The sequence below is a fragment of the Osmia lignaria genome, unplaced genomic scaffold (assembly GCF_051020975.1).
Source record: "Osmia lignaria lignaria isolate PbOS001 unplaced genomic scaffold, iyOsmLign1 scaffold0001, whole genome shotgun sequence".
Classification (NCBI taxonomy): domain Eukaryota; kingdom Metazoa; phylum Arthropoda; class Insecta; order Hymenoptera; family Megachilidae; genus Osmia; species Osmia lignaria.
In genome coordinates this window covers 6,885,763-6,901,936 of record NW_027478158.1, presented here as the reverse complement: position 1 = coordinate 6,901,936, position 16,174 = coordinate 6,885,763, and the positions used below count along the sequence as shown (strand labels likewise).

General features: G+C 38.2%; 1 protein-coding gene across 1 annotated transcript; it reads right to left on the bottom strand.

Annotated features, from left to right (window-relative positions):
* Nucleotides 1-10,336: 10,336 nt before the first annotated feature.
* LOC143306171 (uncharacterized) lies at nt 10,337-15,928 on the bottom strand. Its single transcript, XM_076693036.1, has one exon. The coding sequence runs from the start codon at nt 15,542-15,544 to the stop codon at nt 10,337-10,339; it is 5,208 nt and encodes a 1,735-aa protein (XP_076549151.1). The 5' UTR covers nt 15,545-15,928.
* Nucleotides 15,929-16,174: the final 246 nt, after the last annotated feature.

The following is a 16,174-nucleotide window of genomic DNA, read 5'->3' as shown; positions in this document are numbered from 1 at the left end:
GAACTTTTAAATATCTTGATATATCTCGAGAACTACGCATCTGATCAAAAAATATCATACAACATAAAAAGTAGGAAACTTAATTCTCTACAAAAAAGGTCTCTTAATATTTTGCCATAGCTCGCTTCGTTTCCGAGATATTTGCAGATTTATCTCGAGGGAAGGGGCCTGACGGACATATTTCGAGATATTTCTTCTTCTTGTTGTTCTTCTTCTGCACAGCTAAGCTGGAAGTGGCAATTGCGGCTCGCACTAGTGCAGAGTTATCTCAAAGAGAGGGGCCACGGTGTTTCTGTATCTCTATTATGTTGGTGCGGCTTCGGAACTTTTAAATATCTCGATATATCTCGATAACTACGCTTCTGATCAAAAAATATCAGAGAACGTAAATTGTAGGAAACATAATTCTCTACAAAAAAGGTCTCTTAACATTTTGCCATAGCTCGCTTCGTTTCCGAGATATTTGCTGATTTATCTCAAGGGAAGGGGCCTGACGGACATACATAAGAAGAACAACAAGAAGAAGAAATATCTCGAAATATGTCCGTCAGGCCCCTTCCCTTGAGATAAATCTGCAAATATCTCCGAAACGAAGCGAGCTATGGCAAAATGTTAAGAGCCCTTTTTTGTAGAGAATTAAGTTTCCTACTTTTTATCTTCTATGATATTTTTTGATCAGATGCGTAGTTCTCGAGATATATCAAGATATTTAAAAGTTCCGAAGCCGCACCAACATAATAGAGATACAGAAACACCGTGGCCCCTCTCTTTGAGATAACTCTGCACTATTGCGAGCTGGAAATGCCACTTCCAGTTTAGCTGTGCAGAGGAAGAACAACAAGAAGAAGAAATATCTCGAAATATGTCCGTCAGGCCCCTTCCCTTGAGATATATCTGCAAATATCTCGGAAACGAAGCGAGCTATGGGAAAATGTTAAGAGACCTTTTTTGTAGAGAATTATGTTTCCTACAATTTATGTTCTATGATATTTTTTGATCAGAAGCGTAGTTTTCGAGATATATCGAGATATTTAATAGTTCCGAAGCCGCAGCAACATAATAGAGATACAGAAACACCGTGGCCCCTTTCTTTGAGATAACTCTGCACTAGTGCGAGCCGCAAATGCCACTTCCAGCTTAGCTGTGCAGAAGAAGAACAACAAGAAGAAGAAATATCTCGAAATATGTCCGTCAGGCCCCTTCCATTGAGATAAATCTGCAAATATCTCGGAAACGAAGCGAGCTATGGCAAAATGTTTAGAGACGTTTTTTGTAGAGAATTATGTTTCCTACAATTTATGTTCTATGATATTTTTTGATCAGAAGCGTAGTTTTCGAGATATATCGAGATATTTAAAAGTTCCGAAGCCGCACCAACATAATAGAGATACAGAAACACCGTGGCCCCTTTCTTTGAGATAACTGTGCACTATTGCGAGCTGTAAATGCCACTTCCAGCTTAGCTGTGCAGAAGAAGAACAACAAGAAGAAGAAATATCTCGAAATATGTCCGTCAGGCCCCTTCCCTTGAGATATATCTGCAAATATCTCGGAAACGAAGCGAGCTATGGCAAAATGTTAAGAGACCTTATTTGTAGAGAATTAAGTTTCCTACTTTTTATGTTCTATGATATTTTTTGATCAGATGCGTAGTTCTCGAGATATATCAAGATATTTAAAAGTTCCGAAGCCGCACCAACATAATAGAGATACAGAAACACCGTGGCCCCTTTCTTTGAGATAACTCTGCACTATTGCGAGCTGGAAATGCGACTTCCAGTTTAGCTGTGCAGAAGAAGAACAACAAGAACAAGAAATATCTCGAAATATGTCCGTTTGGCCCCTTCCCTTGAGATAAATCTGCAAATATCTCGGAAACGAAGCGAGCTATGGCAAAATGTTAAGAGACCTTTTTTGTAGAGAATTAAGTTTCCTACTTTTTATGTTCTATGATATTTTTTGATCAGATGCGTAGTTCTCGAGATATATCAAGATATTTAAAAGTTCCGAAGCCGCACCAACATAATAGAGATACAGAAACACCGTGGCCCCTTTCTTTGAGATAACTCTGCACTATTGCGAGCTGGAAATGCGACTTCCAGTTTAGCTGTGCAGAAGAAGAACAACAAGAACAAGAAATATCTCGAAATATGTCCGTTTGGCCCCTTCCCTTGAGATAAATCTGCAAATATCTCGGAAACGAAGCGAGCTATGGCAAAATGTTAAGAGACCTTTTTTGTAGAGAATTAAGTTTCCTACTTTTTATGTTCTATGATATTTTTTGATCAGATGCGTAGTTCTCGAGATATATCAAGATATTTATAAGTTCCGAAGCCGCACCAACATAATAGAGATACAGAAACACCGTGGCCCCTTTCTTTGAGATAACTCTGCACTATTGCGAGCTGCAAATGCCACTTCCAGTTTAGCTGTGCAGAAGAAGAACAACAAGAACAAGAAATATCTCGAAATATGTCCGTCAGGCCCCTTCCCTTGAGATATATCTGCAAATATCTCGGAAACCAAGCGAGCTATGGCAAAATGTTAAGAGACCTTTTTTGTAGAGAATTAGGTTTCCTACTTTTTATGATCTATGATATTTTTTGATCAGATGCGTAGTTCTCGAGATATATCAAGATATTTAAAAGTTCCGAAGCCGCACCAACATAATAGAGATACAGAAACACCGTGGCCCCTTTCTTTGAGATAACTCTGCACTATTGCGAGCTGGAAATGCCACTTCCAGTTTAGCTGTGCAGAAGAAGAACAACAAGAACAAGAAATATCTCGAAATATGTCCGTTAGGCCCCTTCCCTTGAGATAAATCTGCAAATATCTCGGAAACGAAGCGAGCTATGGCAAAATGTTAAGAGACCTTTTTTGTAGAGAATTAAGTTTCCTACTTTCTATCTTCTATGATATTTTGTGATCAGATGCGTAGTTCTCGAGATATATCAAGATATTTAAAAGTTCCGTAGCCGCAACAACATAATAGAGATACAGAAACACCGTGGCCCCTTTCTTTGAGATAACTCTGCACTACTGCGAGCTGTAAATGCCACTTCCAGCTTAGCTGTGCAGAAGAAGAACAACAAGAAGAAGAAATATCTCGAAATATGTCCGTCAGGCCCCTTCCCTTGAGATATATCTGCAAATATCTCGGAAACGAAGCGAGCTATGGCAAAATGTTGGGAGACCTTTTTTGTAGAGAATTATGTTTCCTACAATTTATGTTCTATGATATTTTTTGATCAGAAGCGTAGTTTTCGAGATATATCGAGATATTTAAAAGTTCCGAAGCCGCACGAACATAATAGAGACACAGAAACACCGTGGCCCCTTTCTTTGAGATAACTCTGCACTAGTGCGAGCCGCAAATGCCACTTCCAGCTTAGCTGTGCAGAAGAAGAACAACAAGAAGAAGAAATATCTCGAAATATGTCCGTCAGGCCCCTTCCCTTGAGATAAATCTGCAAATATCTCGGAAACGAAGCGAGCTATGGCAAAATGTTGAGAGACCTTTTTTGTAGAGAATTAAGTTTCCTACTTTTTATGTTCTATGATATTTTTTGATCAGATGCGTAGTTCTCGAGATATATCAAGATATTTAAAAGTTCCGAAGCCGCACCAACATAATAGAGATACAGAAACACCGTGGCCCCTTTCTTTGAGATAACTCTGCACTAGTGCGAGCCGCAAATGCCACTTCCAGCTTAGCTGTGCAGAAGAAGAACAACAAGAAGAAGAAATATCTCGAAATATGTCCGTCAGGCCCCTTCCCTTGAGATAAATCTGCAAATATCTCGGAAACGAAGCGAGCTATGGCAAAATGTTAAGAGACCTTATTTGTAGAGAATTAAGTTTCCTACTTTTTATGTTCTATGATATTTTTTGATCAGATGCGTAGTTTTCGAGATATATCGAGATATTTAAAAGTTCCGAAGCCGCACCAACATAATAGAGATACAGAAACACCGTGGCCCCTTTCTTTGAGATAACTCTGCACTATTGCGAGCTGGAAATGCCACTTCCAGTTTAGCTGTGCAGAAGAAGAACAACAAGAACAAGAAATATCTCGAAATATGTCCGTTAGGCCCCTTCCCTTGAGATAAATCTGCAAATATCTCGGAAACGAAGCGAGCTATGGCAAAATGTTAAGAGACCTTTTTTGTAGAGAATTAAGTTTCCTACTTTCTATCTTCTATGATATTTTGTGATCAGATGCGTAGTTCTCGAGATATATCAAGATATTTAAAAGTTCCGTAGCCGCAACAACATAATAGAGATACAGAAACACCGTGGCCCCTTTCTTTGAGATAACTCTGCACTACTGCGAGCTGTAAATGCCACTTCCAGCTTAGCTGTGCAGAAGAAGAACAACAAGAAGAAGAAATATCTCGAAATATGTCCGTCAGGCCCCTTCCCTTGAGATATATCTGCAAATATCTCGGAAACGAAGCGAGCTATGGCAAAATGTTGGGAGACCTTTTTTGTAGAGAATTATGTTTCCTACAATTTATGTTCTATGATATTTTTTGATCAGAAGCGTAGTTTTCGAGATATATCGAGATATTTAAAAGTTCCGAAGCCGCACGAACATAATAGAGACACAGAAACACCGTGGCCCCTTTCTTTGAGATAACTCTGCACTAGTGCGAGCCGCAAATGCCACTTCCAGCTTAGCTGTGCAGAAGAAGAACAACAAGAAGAAGAAATATCTCGAAATATGTCCGTCAGGCCCCTTCCCTTGAGATAAATCTGCAAATATCTCGGAAACGAAGCGAGCTATGGCAAAATGTTGAGAGACCTTTTTTGTAGAGAATTAAGTTTCCTACTTTTTATGTTCTATGATATTTTTTGATCAGATGCGTAGTTCTCGAGATATATCAAGATATTTAAAAGTTCCGAAGCCGCACCAACATAATAGAGATACAGAAACACCGTGGCCCCTTTCTTTGAGATAACTCTGCACTAGTGCGAGCCGCAAATGCCACTTCCAGCTTAGCTGTGCAGAAGAAGAACAACAAGAAGAAGAAATATCTCGAAATATGTCCGTCAGGCCCCTTCCCTTGAGATAAATCTGCAAATATCTCGGAAACGAAGCGAGCTATGGCAAAATGTTAAGAGACCTTATTTGTAGAGAATTAAGTTTCCTACTTTTTATGTTCTATGATATTTTTTGATCAGATGCGTAGTTTTCGAGATATATCGAGATATTTAAAAGTTCCGAAGCCGCACCAACATAATAGAGATACAGAAACACCGTGGCCCCTTTCTTTGAGATGACACTGCACTATTGCGAGCTGCAAATGCTACTTCCAGCTTAGCTGTGCAGAAGAAGAACAACAAGAAGAAGAAATATCTCGAATTATGTCCGTCAGGCCCCTTCCCTTGAGATAAATCTGCAAATATCTCGGAAACGAAGAGAGCTATGGCAAAATGTTAAGAGACCTTTTTTGTAGAGAATTAAGTTTCCTACTTTTTATGATCTATGATATTTTTTGATCAGATGCGTAGTTCTCGAGATATATCAAGATATTTAAAAGTTCCGAAGTGGCACCAACATAATAGAGATACAGAAACACCGTGGCCCCTTTCTTTGAGATAACTGTGCACTATTGCGAGCTGTAAATGCCACTTCCAGCTTAGCTGTGCAGAAGAAGAACAACAAGAAGAAGAAATATCTCGAAATATGTCCGTCAGGCCCCTTCCCTTGAGATATATCTGCAAATATCTCGGAAACGAAGCGAGCTATGGCAAAATGTTAAGAGACCTTTTTTGTAGAGAATTAAGTTTCCTACTTTTTATGATCTATGATATTTTTCGATCAGATGCGTAGTTCTCGAGATATATCGAGATATTTAAAAGTTCCGAAGCCGCACCAACATAATAGAGATACAGAAACACCGTGGCCCCTTTCTTTCAGATAACTCTGCGCTATTGCGAGCTGGAAATGCCACTTCCAGTTTAGCTGTGCAGAAGAAGAACAACAAGAAGAAGAAATATCTCGAAATATGTCCGTCAGGCCCCTTCCCTTGAGATATATCTGCAAATATCTCGGAAACGAAACGAGCTATGGCAAAATGTTAAGAGACCTTTTTTGTAGAGAATTAAGTTTCCTACTTTTTATGTTCTATGATATTTTTTGATCAGATGCGTAGTTCTCGAGATATATCAAGATATTTAAAAGTTCCGAAGCCGCACCAACATAATAGAGATACAGAAACAACGTGGCCCCTTTCTGCGAGATAACTCTGCACTATTGCGAGCTGCAAATGCCACTTCCAGCTTAGCTGTGCTGAAGAAGAACAACAAGAACAAGAAATATCTCGGAATATGTCCATCAGGCCCCTTCCCTTGAGATAAATCTGCAAATATCTCGGAAACGATGCGAGATATGGCAAAACGTTAAGAGACCTTTTTTGTGGAGAATTAAGTTTCCTACTTTTTATGTTCTATGATATTTTTTGATCAGATGCGTAGTTCTCGAGATATATCAAGATATTTATAAGTTCCGAAGCCGCACCAACATAATAGAGATACAGAAACACCGTGGCCCCTTTCTTTGAGATAACTCTGCACTATTGCGAGCTGCAAATGCCACTTCCAGTTTAGCTGTGCAGAAGAAGAACAACAAGAAGAAGAAATATCTCGAAATATGTCCGTCAGGCCCCTTCCCTTGAGATGTATCTGCAAATATCTCGGAAACGAAGCGAGCTATGGCAAAATGTTAAGAGACCTTTTTTGTAGAGAATTATGTTTCCTACAATTTATATTCTATGATATTTTTTGATCAGAAGCGTAGTTTTCGAGATATATCGAGATATTTAAAAGTTCCGAAGCCGCACCAACATAATAGAGATACAGAAACACCGTGGCCCCTTTCTTTGGGATAACTCTGCACTATTGCGAGCTGGAAATGCCACTTCCAGTTTAGCTGTGCAGAAGAAGAACAACAAGAAGAAGAAATATCTCGAAATATGTCCGTCAGGCCCCTTCCCTTGAGATATATCTGCAAATATCTCGGAAACGAAACGAGCTATGGCAAAATGTTAAGGGACCTTTTTTGTAGAGAATTAAGTTTCCTACTTTTTATGTTCTATGATATTTTATGATCAGATGCGTAGTTCTCGAGATATATCAAGATATTTAAAAGTTCCGAAGCCGCACCAACATAATAGAGATACAGAAACAACGTGGCCCCTTTCTGCGAGATAACTCTGCACTAGTGCGAGCCGCAAATGCCACTTCCAGCTTAGCTGTGCAGAAGAAGAACAACAAGAAGAAGAAATATCTCGAAATATGTCCGTCAGGCCCCTTCCCTTGAGATAAATCTGCAAATATCTCGGAAACGAAGCGAGCTATGGCAAAATGTTAAGAGACCTTATTTGTAGAGAATTAAGTTTCCTACTTTTTATGTTCTATGATATTTTTTGATCAGATGCGTAGTTTTCGAGATATATCGAGATATTTAAAAGTTCCGAAGCCGCACCAACATAATAGAGATACAGAAACACCGTGGCCCCTTTCTTTGAGATAACTCTGCACTAGCGCGAGCCGCAAATGCCACTTCCAGCTTAGCTGTGCAGAAGAAGAACAACAAGAAGAAGAAATATCTCGAAATATGTCCGTCGGGCCCCTTCCCTTGAGATAAATCTGCAAATATCTCGGAAACGAAGCGAGCTATGGCAAAATGTTAAGAGACCTTATTTGTAGAGAATTAAGTTTCCTACTTTTTATGTTCTATGATATTTTTTGATCAGATGCGTAGTTCTCGAGATATATCAAGATATTTAAAAGTTCCGAAGCCGCACCAACATAATAGAGATACAGAAACACCGTGGCCCCTTTCTTTGAGATAACTCTGCACTAGTGCGAGCCGCAAATGCCACTTCCAGCTTAGCAGTGCAGAAGAAGAACAACAAGAAGAAGAAATATCTCGAAATATGTCCGTCAGGCCCCTTCCCTTGAGATATATCTGCAAATATCTCGGAAACGAAACGAGCTATGGCAAAATGTTAAGAGACCTTTTTTGTAGAGAATTATGTTTCCTACAATTTATGTTCTATGATATTTTTTGATCAGAAGCGTAGTTTTCGAGATATATCGAGATATTTAAAAGTTCCGAAGCCGCACCAACATAATAGAGATACAGAAACACCGTGGCCCCTTTCTTTGAGGTAACTCTGCACTAGTGCGAGCCGCAAATGCCACTTCCAGCTTAGCTGTGCAGAAGAAGAACAACAAGAAGAAGAAATATCTCGAAATATGTCCGTCAGGCCCCTTCCCTTGAGATAAATCTGCAAATATCTCGGAAACGAAGCGAGCTATGGCAAAATGTTAAGAGACGTTTTTTGTAGAGAATTATGTCTCCTACAATTTATGTTCTATGATATTTTTTGATCAGATGCGTAGTTCTCGAGATATATCAAGATATTTAAAAGTTCCGAAGCCGCACCAACATAATAGAGATACAGAAACACCGTGGCCCCTTTCTTTGAGATAACTCTGCACTAGTGCGAGCCGCAAATGCCACTTCCAGCTTAGCTGTGCAGAAGAAGAACAACAAGAAGAAGAAATATCTCGAAATATGTCCGTCAGGCCCCTTCCCTTGAGATAAATCTGCAAATATCTCGGAAACGAAGCGAGCTATGGCAAAATGTTAAGAGACCTTATTTGTAGAGAATTAAGTTTCCTACTTTTTATGTTCTATGATATTTTTTGATCAGATGCGTAGTTTTCGAGATATATCGAGATATTTAAAAGTTCCGAAGCCGCACCAACATAATAGAGATACAGAAACACCGTGGCCCCTTTCTTTGAGATAACTCTGCACTAGTGCGAGCCGCAAATGCCACTTCCAGCTTAGCTGTGCAGAAGAAGAACAACAAGAAGAAGAAATATCTCGAAATATGTCCGTCAGGCCCCTTCCCTTGAGATAAATCTGCAAATATCTCGGAAACGAAGCGAGCTATGGCAAAATGTTAAGAGACGTTTTTTGTAGAGAATTATGTTTCCTACAATTTATGTTCTATGATATTTTTTGATCAGAAGCGTAGTTTTCGAGATATATCGAGATATTTAAAAGTTCCGAAGCCGCACCAACATAATAGAGATACAGAAACACCGTGGCCCCTTTCTTTGAGATAACTCTGCACTAGCGCGAGCCGCAAATGCCACTTCCAGCTTAACTGTGCAGAAGAAGAACAACAAGAAGAAGAAATATCTCGAAATATGTCCGTCGGGCCCCTTCCCTTGAGATAAATCTGCAAATATCTCGGAAACGAAGCGAGCTATGGCAAAATGTTAAGAGACCTTATTTGTAGAGAATTAAGTTTCCTACTTTTTATGTTCTATGATATTTTTTGATCAGATGCGTAGTTCTCGAGATATATCAAGATATTTAAAAGTTCCGAAGCCGCACCAACATAATTGTTCAATGCGTGCGGATATGTGGTAATACTCGTACGCTTCGAGTGATAAATTAATATTACTCGAATATTTGTGGGTGGTGCGAAGAAATATGTAGAATGCCACGAATAACGTTTAACTACGTTTAACTTTAACAGTTTGAATAGTTTATTTCTACGTTGAATTTGACAGCGTTCCGTTTCGAAGAACGATACTTATTAGAATGTCTAGTGTATGTACAGGTATCGGATTTATATAGTAATTTTGTGTAGTCGGCAACAGCCAATCAGGGCTGCTGGTCAAGTCTGTAAGGGTGGCTAGAACGTCACCAGCGCAGGTATATGACCGATGGCGTTTTTAGTGAACGTTGCAAAGGTCGCACGTTTGCTAATGAGTGCATGGCACTGACCGTCATAAAGTGGTCTTTCCGTGAATTTCTAGGTTTAACTTAAATTATTTTACGAGGATAGTTTCGTGGAAATGTCTTTTGACCGCTTTGGGAAACGTTTAGTTTTGTATGGATAGGTTTTACCTGGTAATTCTCACAGTAACGTATATAGAAAATTTTGGATGGGTTCATATGCTTTGTTGCAACGCAACACGTCGCCCGCCTTGAACGATTCGCGTTCAAAGTTGATCTGTGTTCTATAACAATTGAATATACATAGATATTTTATCCTCGCCAATCAAAAACCACTGTGGGGACTCGAAAAGGCGGAACAGCATTGTGAATTTGACTCTAAAGATATATACATATGCTAAGTGAATAAGATACTTTATAAAGTTCATTAATAGCTGGAAGGTATAACTATACGCTACATACTTAATACAAGTTTATAATATTAGTAATCTTAAAAGTATGAATAGGACAACTACTAAAGCGGTAGTTGACAGGTTAACAATTATACATATAAGACTATATTGGTCAATCCCTTTCAGGTATCTCAATCGGTAATGGACATAGTTTTTTGATGCATCGTTTGTATATTCCGCGATTTGTTTTCACGGTTGCTACACGAATAATCTTATCTTCGCCTGGATGAACGGCTATGATGCGTCCCATGCTCCAGTGCATAGGTGGGATGTTATCTTCCTTAATGGTGACCAGTGTATCAATTTTTATCTGTTCGGGATCACCTTTGTGCCATTTACTACGTAGTAGCAGTTCATTAAAGTACTCCCTATGCCATCTTTTCCAAAAATGTTGCTTCACCTTGACAATGTGTTGCCACAATGATAATCTATTTGTTGGTACATCCTGGAAGTCATGTTCTGGTATGCTCATTAGTGAATCTCCAATCAAAAAGTGAGCTGGGGTAAGGGCTGAAAAGTCATTGGGATCCGAGGATAATGGTGTTAGAGGACGGGAATTTAATATTGATTCGATTTCGATGATAAAAGTATTAAATTGTTCATAAGTAAACAGGGAATCGCCAACAGTGCGATATAAGTGATATTTGAATTGTTTAACGCCAGCCTCCCATAAGCCTCCAAAGTGGGGCGATTGCGGTGGTGAAAAATGCCAGTTGACACCTTCATTTGATAAATCGTGCGTGATTCTATCATTATGATTAGAGGATAATAGCAAAGCCTTTATTTTCAATATTTCATTCTTGGCGCCAACAAAATTTGTTCCATTATCAGAATAGAGATTTTTTGATTTACCTCTGCGACCGAAAAAACGTTTAATAGCTGCTAAGCATGTTTCGGTGGTTAGATCTGTAACCAGCTCCAAATGTACGGCCTTCGTTGAAAAACAAACAAAGACGACTACATAAGACTTTATCTTTACTTTATTTCTAAATTTTTTCTCCTTGATAAGAAAAGGACCGCAGTAATCTAGCCCTGCATTTTCGAAAGGTCTAGATTGTTTTAAACGATTTTTAGGTAAAATGCCCATTGGATAATTTGGTGGCTTGTGGTTTAATTTACAACAAGAAATGCATTTATGTAAGACGTATCTCGTCCTATTTTTGCCATCAATAGGCCAGTAATTTTGTCTGACAATAGCTAACGTATTTTGAACTCCTGTATGCCAATATTTTATATGTACATGACGTATTATTATGTCAGTAATATGATTGTTTCTTGGTAATAGAATAGGATGTTTATGTGAATAATTTATATCTGCATTTCCCAATCTACCTCCTACACGAAGAATTCCCAATTCATCTATAAAAGGATCTAATCGCAACAACCTACTTTTATTATTGAGTTCCTCGCCCTTTCGTAAACATTGTAATTCTTGAGAGAATTCACTTTCTTGGACTACCCTTATTATTTGTAAATGAGCATCATGTAACTCCTTCGTGGTAATTTCACCTGTGATTTTATTGCTTGAGCTTCTATTCACAATTGCTCGATGGCAAAGGGCAACGAAACGATTTAGTGCATTAATGGATGAGAACCTTTCAAAAGTGTCATTTGCAACCTTATTCCGATTACAATTCTGGTCTAATGTAACAAAGGTCACATTGGCTTGATGATTTGCGCTATCACTCGTCGATAGTTTAGTGATTTTCCAGCAATGTTCTTCCATAGACAGCCACGTAGGCCCATTTACCCAAAGTGTATTTTTAATAAAGTCCGAAGGATTTTGACCACGAGATATAAAATCCGCGGGATTGTCGTTTGTCGATACATGATACCAATTATCCCTATCCGTAAGCGTTTGTATTTCAGAGACACGATTTGCTTCGAAAGTTTTTAAGATATGGGGTGATGTTTTAATCCAATTTAATGCAATAGTTGAATCAGAATAAAAGTTAATCTTGTTGAATCTTAAGTTTAATGCTTCTACCACGGATTTGTATAAATTTGCTAATAACTTAGCAGCACAAAGCTCTAACCTAGGCAAAGATATTGTTTTTATAGGTGCAACGCGCGACTTCGCGCATACCAAATCTACTAAATGATTATTCACTTTATTCGTTGATCTTATGTAAAAACACGCGCCATAACCCTTTTCGCTGGCGTCACAGAACCCATGTAACTGTATTTCTACTGCATTATTTAAAACAACCTTCCGATGTACAGTAAAATTGTTTAACAATGGTAATTGGTTTTTATAATTGAACCATTCGGTATGAATTGACTGTGGGACTGATTCATCCCAATTTAAATTGGCCATCCATAATTTCTGCATAACTAATTTGGCCTGAATTATTACGGGACCTAATAAACCTAAAGGGTCAAATAGTTGAGCAATCTCAGACAAAATTGTACGTTTTGAGACGACTTTATGCGAACTAAAGGGATTTACCTTATAGTTAATAGTGTCTGCATGCGGATCCCATTGTATTCCGAGAACCTTTTTTGTTTCCGTCACGTCTAAACATACAAGTTGTGACGCGGAGGAATTTTTCAATTTATTTAGAAGTTTCGGTTCATTTGAAAGCCACTGACGTAGGTTGAAACCCCCTAAATTTAGTAATTTAGTTAGTTGATCTATTAAAAAGCAAGCTTGATTCAAATCGTTCGTACCAGTGAGTAAGTCATCTACATAAAAATCACGATCGAGTACTGTCGCGGCTAAAGGATATTTATGTCCGTCATCTTTAATTATTTGTTTCAAGCAACGAACCGCGAGAAATGGGGCTGAAGTAGTCCCATATGTAACCGTGTTTAGCATATATGTTTTAATTGGTTCAGTCTTGTTTTCCCGCCAAAGAATTTTTTGAAATTTCGCGTCATCTGGATGTACCTGAATTTGCCGAAACATTTTCTCAATGTCAGCTGTTAAAACGAATTGATGTGTTCGAAAACGGATGATTATAGAAATCAAATCGTCCTGAATTGTAGGACCTTGCATTAATGCGTCGTTTAAAGAAATACTTGTCGATGTTTTCGCGGATCCATCAAACACTACGCGAACCTTTGTCGTTGCGCTTGATTCTTTTATTACCGCGTGATGTGGTAAATAGTAACCTACTTGCTTGTCATCTGTATTTGTTATATCGGTCATATGTTTTAATTCTACATACTCCCTTAAGAAGACACTATATTGATTTTTTAATTCTGAACTTAATTCCAACCTCTTCTCCAAAGAGTAAAACCGTTTTAAAGCCATTCTGTGTGATTCCCCGATACTATCCCTTTTTTCATTGAATGGCAACCTTACTACGTACCTCCCGTCTAAATTTCGCTTAATATTTTGACTAAAGTGTGTCTCACATGCTGATTCCTCACTTGAAAAATATTTTTTATTAGGAATTTCCTCAACCTCCCAAAATTTGTTTAATTGGTTTTCAAGCGCGGTTGTCACAAAACATGACCTAGCTTTGTTGAGGTGATTATTTAGAAGATTGACTTCTCCCGTTACAATCCAACCTAGTCGCGTTTTTTGTAATATAATTGAATCATTACACAATTTGATTTGTCCAACGCTTAGCAGCTGATAAAACAAAGTATTGCCGAGCAATGCATCGATCTCGGCTGATTTATGAAAGTTCGGATCAGCTAACGAAATATTTTTAGGAATAGACAGATTGTCTTTGTCAATTTTTCGAGAGGGTAGCAACCCAGTTATAGTGGGTAAGGCCACTAATGTTAGATCACACGAAAAAGGAGATGTTCGTGATTTGATGGTTGTTTTAACCGTGTACTGCGACTTAGTTAAATTTTGACCTAAGCCTGAGAATGGCAAATTGATCATAGTTTTATTTAGTTTTAAACGATCAGCTAATCTTTCTGTTATGAAATGCGTTTGAGAACCTCCGTCTAGCAATACTCTACACGGAATTTCATTTTTGTCTTTATCTAATATTTTAATCGATGCCGTACCTAACAACACCTCTGAATCAGATGATACAACTAAATTTACTGTTGGCTGTTCTTTTATATTTTGATCGTTTGATTCGATTGAATTATTAGTTGGATGGTTACGCGGATTGTTCGTATCAGTAAAATGCAAAAGCGTATTATGCTTATGATTGCATGTCTTACAACCGCTAAGATAGCATTTATTTGTCTGATGATTACCTCGCAAGCAATTTAAACATAATTTTGCCCTTCTTGCTAATTCGAAACGTTCCTTTGGATTTAATTGCAAAAACTTGTTACATGTATAAATCGCATGATTTTGACTACAAGCAGGACATTGAAAGTGCGCCTGCGTACCTACGTGTGATTGTATTTGATTGGGTCGTTTCTTATTTGGCATTTTCGAGGTGTGATTATTAAAATGACTGTTTGATTTATTTGAATCAAAGGAAATTGTATCGAAATCGTCGCCACGTGCTTGTTTACTAAGAAAATCTAATAATTTTTGAAAAGCGGGCATTTCCTCGTCTTCTAACGTACGCTCCCAAGCGCGACGCGTACCCTTATCTAGTTTCTTTACTACAATATAAATCAGTAATGCATCCCACTTATCAACTGGTTGCTTCAAAGCCCTTAATGCATTTATATGAACTTGTGTTTTTTCTACCAAAGAACGTAGATTAGTAGGAGTTTCGCGATGAATTTCTGGAAGCTCTAATAATAATTGTAGATGAGTATGAATGATTTGTCGCGGTTTATTACATCTTTGTTTCAACGTATTCCAAGCCACCAAATAATTTTCCTCTGAAGCATTTAGATTTTCTGTTATTGAAGTTAACGGACCTTGAAGTGCATTTTGCAGTAAATAAAATTTGTGAACTGGTAACAATTCATCGTTATCATGAACTAAATTCTTAAAGGTGTCATGAAAAGAGTACCAATTAATAGGATTTCCATCATAAGGACGGATCTCTATTTTGGGCAACAAATTATTAGCTTGTTTTATAGTTATTGGCATAGAAGGAGTAGCTGACGTTGATGGCGACGTGCTAGCTATTGGCGATATCACCGAGTTTATTTCGCGAAGACGTTTACTTATTATTTTAGCGCAAGCAAAATATTGATCATCAAACTGCGATCTGTGAGCTTCATGATCCATATCGGTATGCTTCTCCTTCTCTGCTAAGATTTCAATTTGTAATTGTGTTTTGGAAAAGGCTTCATAGCCCTCCTCTAATTTTATTTTACGATTCTGGATATCATCAATCTCCGCATCTGGGTGCGCATTAAGATATGTTATTAACCGCGTGACGTTAGATTTAAGACTACCGCGTGTTTTGATTAAAGTTTTTAAATTTTCTGACTGTGCCATTTTCGAAGAAAATAATCGAAATCGAATCCTCTATTATAGGAAGGATGTTAATACGTGTAAGGAGTGAATGAGTGGAGATTCTTGAGCTTACTTTGATGTTGAGTTCTGCTACGATGATGTAGTTGTCCACAGCTGGTAATGCTATGTTGATTTGATGATAACTGGATTTGTTGTCCACTTGAATGACGTCGTTCGTTGCGTATGTCACTGCTCCAATGGCTGCTTTCCCATGGGATGTCCGTATTAGAAGCTTAGTGACAAATAGCTTGTAATGATGTTGATTCTGCTCCTTGACGACCAAAGAAATCCGACGGCTGCTCTCCGAAATGGGATGTCCGTTCAGATGTTTGGTTCGCCTGATATCGTTTTATACGGTGTAGGTACTCGTGGTATTCCTTGTAGTATTGTCCAATGCACCAATATATTGTTTGCCGTTTTTTTTTTGAATCTTCACTATAACCGTAGAGATCCGGCTCGAAGGACCATGTTCAATGCGTGCGGATATGTGGTAATACTCGTACGCTTCGAGTGATAAATTAATATTACTCGAATATTTGTGGGTGGTGCGAAGAAATATGTAGAATGCCACGAATAACGTTTAACTACGTTTAACTTTAACAGTTTGAATAG